General features: G+C 43.6%; 1 protein-coding gene across 1 annotated transcript; it reads right to left on the bottom strand.

Annotated features, from left to right (window-relative positions):
• Positions 1-206: 206 nt before the first annotated feature.
• Positions 207-1,072, bottom strand: LOC138312849 (uncharacterized). Its single transcript, XM_069253589.1, has one exon. The coding sequence runs from the start codon at positions 1,061-1,063 to the stop codon at positions 269-271; it is 795 nt and encodes a 264-aa protein (XP_069109690.1). The 5' UTR covers positions 1,064-1,072; the 3' UTR covers positions 207-268.
• Positions 1,073-9,616: the final 8,544 nt, after the last annotated feature.

Below are 9,616 nucleotides of genomic sequence, written 5' to 3'. Positions count from 1 at the left end.
GCGTAAACTTGACTAGCCAAGCGTGTAATACACCGAGACAACAAACAGGAAACCCGGACGCACACATGTTGTAAACAAATATGCGGCGATGCCTGATCGGTATGTGTTAATTATTATTCATTACATTACCCACGCCTTCGAGGTTGAAGCTTCCACGCTTCTTAATCATCAAAACTGAATTACAAGAATCATAGAAAACACACAAGTAATGAACCATCAATAACTTTTAATATAAAGTAAAATGAATGTTTTTCTCCCCTATATGAGTCTATTCACGGCTATCACCAAATGCCTTGAAGTAGAAGAATGTCTCATCTACGGTAGTTTGCTTTACACGTTTATCAGCCTCATGATAGCGATAAGTTGTAGTGACAGTTCTCTTAGTGGTGTTTAAAGCCGTGTCCGTCTGGACACCTACACTGACAAAACGACGGGTCACTGTTTGAGTGTGTCGTTTGATAGGTTGTTCAAGAGTTACAGGTTTGGGGATAACATTGCGTAGATCTGTTGCGCGTAACTTCTTGCTCGTTGCAACGTTTTGCTCCATGGCCGCTCTTTTCTGGTTAAAAGGCAACGTAGGTTTAGTGGACTTCCGAATGACTCTTCCAAGCAACGAATCATCATTAGGTTCCTGATCATTGCATGTTCCTTCTGCCGAGGTAGATGCTCCTTCCTCAGGTTGGAACACATGATCACTAGATTCCATTTCTGATTCCTCTGACAGTAATGGCCCCGGATCCTGTGTTTGCCAGTCTTCTGGTGATGAGACATCATAATCGCTATCCGAGTCACTATTATTACTGCTGCTGATGCTTAAGGCTACGTCGCCTTTCCCGTCAGGCTGGCTGGACACTTGTCCTACTTCAGGCTGACTATTCTTGTCTTCTGATTTCTGGTGCCTTTTCTCATGGCGGGTTAGGTATATTTGCTTTGACGTTGTAAAATTGCAGTGGCTGCAGGAGAAGGGATTCTTTTCCGCATTTTTCAAACCACAAAGCACCAGGTGCTCCTTAAGCTCATCAGTTCCAGCTGTCCGGAATTTACACATTGGGCAGGCCTTCATTGGAGTTGTTTTAGTGAGTTTTCATCCTGAAAAGTACAGAACACTTTGATTAGAGGGAATATATATCAGTAATATCACATATTACTTTTGGCAATAATTTATTCATATTATTCTGGAAATTGTATAACATTTTAGAACAGAATATAATCAGAGTGTTTGGCAGGTGCTTTCCTATGCCTACGACCTTGTCGTGGTACTGTCTTTGTACCCTTCAGACATTCATCCTCACACTTCAACTCTGTCTCACATTCAGGTATAAGGGTAGAGGAACTCTCCTCAAATGAACTGTTCACATTCTCTCCAATTAGGTCTTGCTTGCTCTCGAAGCAACTCTCATTCACCTGTGTCTGCTGCTCTTTTACTTTTGCAAAATCTTCAGCCTTTTCATTTCGTAACCGCTGGGTTTTCTTTGGTTTCATGCGGTCCACATGAATGACTTGCATCTTTCCCTTGCGTCCACAACGTACGCGATAAGTCACGTCAGTGAGTTTGGCTATCACTCGGAATGGACCTTTCCAGCGGCAAGCAAGCTTCGGGCTTTGCCCTGGCTTGACATTAGGGAAAAAGACAAAGACATCATCACCAGCTTTAAACTGTTGCCATGAAAGTTTCTGGTCATGTAGCTTTTTCTGTCGCAACATCTGGCCTTTGACATTTCCTCGGACCAACTGATGTGCATCTTCCATCTTCTCCTGTAGTTCCCAGGCCCACGTGTTCTGTGGCAAGGCTTTCAAGTTCCGTGGCATGGAGTATTGTAGATCAAGTGGAGTAGATGTCTCTCTTCCAAGCATCATAAAATTTGGTGAATGGGAGGTAGTCTCATGTTCGGTTGACCGATATGCCATCATGACATAAGGTAAGTGTCTATCCCAGTCAGTGTGTCGTTCATTCACAAAGGCCCTTAACATTGTGACCAATGTCTTATTGAATCTCTCGACCATACCGTCCGACTGAGGGTGGTAGGGAGTGGTACGGGTCTTTTCAATCTGCAATATGTGACACATTTCCTGAAATAAAGCACTCTCGAACTGAGATCCCTGATCTGAATGGATTATGCTTGGGACTCCGAATCGACAAACAACTTCTTCCACTAGTATGCGTGCTACGGTCTCAGCGCTCATATCTCGCATAGGGAAACTCTCTGTCCACTTAGTGTAATAGTCTGAGATGACCAAGATGTGCCTGTTGCCATCATCAGTCTCAGGTAGCTCGCACAGAATGTCCATGGCTATACGCTCCATGGGAAAGCCAGACTCTGTCACCTGCATAGGTGCTTTCTTCGTCTGTGTCATGTTCTTGCTTTTAGCGCACAGTGTGCAACCTGTGACATATCGTTTGACATCATCTTGCATTCCAGGCCAGTAAAACTGTTGGCGGATCTTTGCAAGGGTCTTCCTTATTCCTAGATGAGCAGCTGTTCTGTTGTCATGGGCATGGTTAAGAACTGTGCGACGCTCATCTCTAGGTATGATAACTTGAACCATATTTTTCTCTGTCTTCCTTACCAACAGGTTATCTTGCATGGACAGTGTTTCGAACTGTGACCACAAAGATTTTACTGTTTTGTTTCTGCCACCTATGGACTTGTAACCAGGCTTTTCCTCCTGCCTGACCCAGCCGATAACCAACCCTAGGTCGTCATCATCCTTTTGTTTTTCGCTCAAGGTCTTCTCCTGTATCCCTTTGTTCTCCGACTTACAGGGATCTTGACTTTTTATTACGTTGGCTGCACATGACGATGTTATGTTGTCAGCCTTCTGTTCCCAGTCCGGGTCATAGTTTACACTGGCGACATGGAATCCTGCTCAAGCCATCTGCATTTTGATGTTGCTTGCCTGGTCGATGGACGATGTGCATATCATAAGAGCTTAAGACTTGCAACCATCTGGCCATTTGCCCCTCTGGGTCTTTTGAAATTCAGCAACCACCTAAGTGAACTATGGTCTGTTCTGACAGTGAATTTTCTGCCATACAGGTAATGCCTGAAGTATTTTGTGAAGTTAACAACTGCCAGTAACTCCTTGCGAGTAACACAGTACTTCCTCTCCGCCTTGGTCAATGTACGACCTGCAAATGCTATTGGCCTCTCCACACCATCTACTATCTGTGATAGTGCAGCCCCGATTGCTTCATGACTCGCATCTGTGTCGAGTATGAACTCCTTACTAAAATCGGGATGAGCTAAAGTCTTTGTGCTAGTTAGCTCTTTCTTCAGAGTGTCAAATGCTGTTTGACACTGGGGTGTCCAGTCAAATTTCCGCCCCTTCTCTGTCAGTTTGTGTAGACTTTTTGCAATTGCAGAAAAGTCCCTGACAAATTTTCTGTAGTAACTACAGAATCCTAAGAATGATCGCAACTGCTTAACGTTGACAGGCACCGGCCACTCTGCCACTTTCTTCACTTTATCAGGGTCAGTGGAGATACCTTCCTCCGAGATCTTGTGGCCTAGGAAAATTACTTCCTTAGCAAACAGACAACATTTGCGTGCTTTAAGCTTTAACCCCGCTTCTTGGAGTCGATTGAATACTTGTCTGAGATTCTCGACCATTTCTTCAAATGTCTTTCCGGTCACAATAACGTCGTCCAGGTATATCAAGCAAGTCTGCCACTGTAAACCTGCTAACACTGTCTCCATCAGTCTCTCGAATGTTGCAGGAGCTGATGCTAGACCAAATGGCATGACCGTAAATTCGTATAGCCCTGTCCTTGTTGCAAAAGCAGTTTTCTGCCGATCTTCAGGTGCCAACTCAACTTGCCAATATCCAGAGTTAAGGTCCAATGTTGAGAACCATGAGCAACCTGACATCTGATCAAGAGCCTCATCGATTCTTGGAAGTGGATACGCATCAGGGATGCTGACAGCATTCAGCTGTCTATAGTCCACACAAAATCGTAAGCTTCCGTCCTTCTTTTTCACTAGGACAATGCCAGAGCTCCAGGGACTGGATGACTTCTGAATAATTCCCCGATCAAGCATGTCTTTGACCTGCCTATCAACCTCAGGACCGAGGTTACCCGGAACTCTTCTGACTGGCTGTTTTATTGGTCTGACGCCCCCTGTATTAATCTTATGTTGGGTTACACCCGTTCTACCCAGATCGTCGTCAGTAACAGCAAAAAGTGCCTGGTTTGCAATCAGCAACTCGAATGCAGCATTGTACTGCTCTTCTGTAAGATTGGGCTTGGACTCATCCAATAATGATTGAATGTCAGCCCTCAGTCCGACTGTCTTCTTAGGCGTTGGGTTGTCGACATCTCCCATTACCTTATCGACAGTGCTGACTTGTGCAATCGTCGTCCCAGGGTAAAACTGTTGACTTTCGTTACACAGATTCATCAATCTTACAGGCACAGTGGTATCATACTGTACAAGTGCCCTGGCGACTAATGCCTTTTCCGTTTTAAGGAAAGTATCGGGCTTCTCAACTAGAAGCAGATTACTGACGGTTTCGCCCTCTGGTAGGCATACCTTTCCCTGAACCACAACCTCGGTGTTGGCGGGGAGTGTCACTTTCTCTACCAAGGAAAGTCGGTAACAACCCATACTGCCCTTATAGGTTGTCGGTATTTCAACACCGTCAAGAGTGAGAACACCTCTTGTGAAATCAAGGGAACCATTTCGGGCCTGCATAGCGTCAAGTCCTAGAATACCATCGGTATTTATCTTGGCAACAATGCCTTCAACACAAATATTCTTTGTGCTGTTAAGTTTCATAACAAAACTGCCCTTGCCTTTGACCTTTATTTTTTCACCACTGGCTGTTAATACCTCTTGGCGAACTTGACTCAGTCGGGGTTTCGCTGAATCCGGAACTTGATCAAAGACGCGCTCTGATATAATGGTGACTGTCGCCCCCGTATCAACCAAAAGATTTACTTTTGTTCCGTGCAGTTCGGCAGCTATATACATGCCTGCCTCTTGCACTGCAGTTGAGGACCCTATACCAGCTCTCGGCTTCTTCCGTCGCTGTCGACGGCGAGTGTTTACTTGCTGGGCACCAGCCTGTTTCTGATCTTTATTGACATCTTTCTTTTTGTTAGGTTTAGGACAGTTTCTCTTGAAGTGTCCCTCCTCACCACAATTAAAACAGCTTCTGTTTTTGACTGTATTGGTTTTTGTGTTTTGGCTTGCTCTTAGTTTTTATCTTTCCAACATCTTTCTCTAATGACTCTAACTTCTTCTGCATATCTTGCAACAGCTTAAGCATCTCTGACTGTTCAGATGGTTCAGCAGTAGTGTTACGGAGATATGACTGGCCTTCTGTTGACTTCTTCTCGCAGCGGTTGTAGGCTTCTAACTCTACTGACAACTGTATAGCCTCAGTCAAATTCTTAGGCCTAGCCTGCTTGATGCGTATGCGCATCTCTGAGTCTGCGAGGGCCTCTATGAACTGCTGCTTGGCCAATGTTTCCTTAACATCACTCGACACAGTACGGTATGTTAAGTTTACAAGCCGCCTGATGGCTTGCCCCAACTCTGGTAGAGTTTCGTTAGCCTTTTGGCGTCTCTCCATTAACTGGACCCTATACAACTCCGTCTGGTTAGGGGGAGCAAACCTTTCTTCTAAGGCTTTGACCAGTGCCCCATAATCCTCCTGCTCAGCAATATCGAGGTCACCTAATATGCCCTGAGCTTGGCCTCGTAGCGACACCGCTAGGTGGAGACCTTTCTCACTAGTGGACCAGCGATTTATTCTCGAGCAAGCCTCGAAATGTGACCTAAAGTCAACCCATGGAGTTGTGCCATCGTACGTTGATGCTTTCACATTAACAGTTTTCTTTCTTTGTTTCCTGGTCGTGTCGCTGACTTCGCCATGCTCATCATCTGATTCATCAACATCATGACCAGTAGTTCTGTATGATTGTTTCTTGCGTGTCGTGACATGGTCAAACTCGTGACTACCTGATATGGGCCCTTTGGTTTGTTCTGATGTCGCCGGTTTTGTTCTTGCCAACAGATTGTAACTGTCAGTTTTCATTTGCAACATCTGTTCTCTGAGATCGCTGATCTCTTTCTCAACCTTTTGGATACTTTCATTTTGTAACCCCAAACTCGTATCAAGGTTCAGTTTTCACCACTTTTGGGCGAGTATCCTTCTCCCCTAGTCCCCAACCCAGAGTCAGTAGCTGAACTTTTGCCATATGGTATATTGGGTATATAGGGTTGTGAGAATGGGGTAGAGAAATCAAAATTCCGCTGACCGGTATTGTCAAAATCAAGGCCATGGTCAGACTCATCACCCAAAAGATCACGGATATTGGCTTCCGCCATGATGATTGAGAACAACAAACAACCACACCGTTTTGTGATTTTATTACAAAAACAATTTACAGTACTGTAATATCAATAAGAATTTCAAAGTGTAGACTGATACAATTATATTACAAAAACGTTGTCAAATAACCAAGATCCACACCGCTGCCACCAAAAACTGTGACGTTTCTAAATGGGTTCGTCACTTATAGTGAATGATCTTGGTTAGTAGTGACTAGTCTACAGAAGCAAATATATACAGATATGACTACTATTTGGTAGCGTAAAACATTGCATAAATTCCGAGCGATTAACAATATCATATATAAGTATATATACAGTGGTCTGCCTGACCATCGACACCTGGTCTTAAAGATTGGGTATACAACAAACAATCTATATTCACCGACTATATCCTATAGTCGTCAACCACCCCGTGGTCACTGACCGTGTCACTGACTACCGTGTAGTCGTTAACCACCCTGTGGTTACTGGCCTAGTCGCCGACTATCGCTAGCCGATGACTCTCGACAACAGTGTTGTCGCTGACTACCTTGTAGTCGCTGACTACCTATGTAGTCGCTAACCACCTTGTGGTTATATTGCCTATAGTCACTGTCCTGTGACTCCCGACAACTACGTTGTCGCCGACTACCTTGTAGTCGCTAACCACCTCGTGGTTATATAGTATAGTCACTGTCCTGTGACTCCCGACAACTACGTTGTCGCCGACTACCTTGTAGTCGCTGACTACCTATGTAGTCGCTAACCACGCTGTGGTTGTTACTACCGACTATACTATGTATGCGTAGTCATTGACCTATCACAGGTCACGAGCCGCTGCCAAACACTCTATCAAGGGGAATACTGTTATAGCATATACCTGATATTCTCCGATCTTCTCAGCTTGAGTGTTGATTTCAGACTGACATTCGTCTGCGAGCGCGGGGCTTTTATACCCTCGGATTTTGTCAATCCGGGTCTCGCAAACGCTTTACTCGCTAGCGTAAACTTGACTAGCCAAGCGTGTAATACACCGAGACAACAAACAGGAAACCCGGACGCACACATGTTGTAAACAAATATGCGGCGATGCCTGATCGGTATGTGTTAATTATTATTCATTACACATGCATATGTGCACTAAATCAACCCCAGTGATTAAACAATGGTTATAACCACAAGATACTTTATCAGATAGACTCATGTAGCCATAAACATAACACTGACGCATCAAACGGGGATATTATATGCAATCACATGCACGGTCGAAACGTCGGATATCTCAGCTTTTCGAGATGGCAATCGAAATTGCGGTCGAAAAGTTTGACAATCGACTAAGGGTATGTTATTGTTTTGAGACAACTCGTACCTCGCACTATTCTGTAAACATAGTGCCTATCACATATAAACGTTTGATGAAAAGGATCAGAGAAAATCCCACTAGAGTCCACGTGATCCTTGATAAAGGCCAGTCAAATTGCTGCCTGCAAAATCTTGACATTGGCGAAGTCATCTCGCCCCAAGAGCACAACATAGCTTACCGTATATGTATACTGGGACGAAATGTCGTTTACACTTGATGCAGCAAGGTGCAGAACCTACACGTGGTCGTGAGTACACATAGTATAAAGGTCACCTGAACATGACATGACCCCCCCATGGGACGCTGTCAGATCCTCTAATCACCGGAGTGGCCATAAGGTTCTGTATTTTAATTAGATTACCTATCACATATTGCTGTTCACAGTCGTGGTTCCCTAGTGACCACCAATCTCTCTACGGCAGGTTGCTCCCATTCTGACTTAGAATTGAAGAGCTTGTCAGCAACTGATCCGTGTATAGCGACCGCCTCTGAAACTTTAATTAATGTCATTCACATATTTATAAATTAATCATACACCTAAAGGACATAAGGTCACCTGCGAAGGTCACCGTTGTTTGCTTCTTCAGTTGTACTACAGATATATATAAGTTTTACTCTTTGTTAAGAAAAGTTTATTTTGTAATTGCAAACTCTATAATTATTCAAATGTTGTTATTAATGTATATTTTTCTACGTATCCCACAGGCTTTGCCATAACCTGACAGAGGATGAATCTGGGCAGATTTCAGAAGACGACTTGCTGCAATCTTACCATGACTACCAGTATACGACACCTTCTATAGCACCGATATCCAGCCAACTATTTGCCCGTTACCTTTTGAAGGTTTTCCCTTATGTTACAACATCAAAGCTCAGAGAAGAAGGAGATGGAAAAAGGAGAAGAGTTTACTGTGGTATAAAGTACCGGGAAGGGACATCAACTGTGATAGATCCAAATGAGTTGAATTTTTCTGCATATAAATATTTTGGTATTGAAAAAGGACCAAATGGGGAAACTGTTTTTTTATATCAAAAGTAAAGTCACTGTCAATGGAATTTATGTTCTTAAGAGAGTAACAGTAGATTGGACCCTACATGTAAGAGATAAGCTTATAGACTTAGAAAGACTAGGTGTGTCAGACATGCTTGATATGACATCAAGGGATCTGGAAAGCAATTTGTTTACTGTGAATCTGTTTGAAGTGTGCACCGGATTTGAAGCTGATGGTAACATCAAAGTTCCAGCAAATGTTAATGCAGAAAATATTGGATCTGGCTTGAGTGAAATAACGAGCAGAAATCTGAGATGCTCAACCTGCCTTGGTGTGATAACATTACTTTCTAAAGTAAGATCTTGCCATAACTGTTCAGAGAATATACGTACTTTCAAAAGACGCCTTCCTTCTGATGTCACCGATCAGAATGACATGTCAAAGATATTGACTGAAGTATTCCCTGGAGCATCTACAGAAATGCAGAGCTTTTTACGAAATCAGCATGACATACTTACCTCTAAGAAAGGCGCCATAAGATGGGACCAGGACACGATTCGGACATGCCTTGAGCTATGATGCCGGAGTCCAAGGGCATATGAAAACTTGAAAGGCAGTAACCTGTTTAATTTGCCATGTGGACGTACCTTACAGAAATACAAGAACATCGCTCCTCAAAATGCTGGAATAAACCGTGAGGTGTTTGAGTGGATGTTCAACACAGCCAAGAAGGTCAGTCTCCCAGATACAGGCTATCATGGTGGGATCATTCATGATGAGACCAAAATTCAGGAATCTTTGGTACTCAATGTAAAGGGACGAGAAAATAAATTGATGTGATTTGTGGAAACTGGAGTGGAAGGTGAATCTCTGAGAACAATGAAAAGTAACAAAGTTGAACCTGTATTAGCATCTGAGGTACTGCAGGTAACTCTTCTTGG

This window comes from Argopecten irradians, unplaced genomic scaffold (genome assembly GCF_041381155.1).
Source record: "Argopecten irradians isolate NY unplaced genomic scaffold, Ai_NY scaffold_0494, whole genome shotgun sequence".
In the NCBI taxonomy this organism is placed as follows: domain Eukaryota; kingdom Metazoa; phylum Mollusca; class Bivalvia; order Pectinida; family Pectinidae; genus Argopecten; species Argopecten irradians.
The sequence above is the reverse complement of the archived record's forward strand: the minus strand, read 5'-3'. Positions and strand labels throughout refer to the sequence as shown.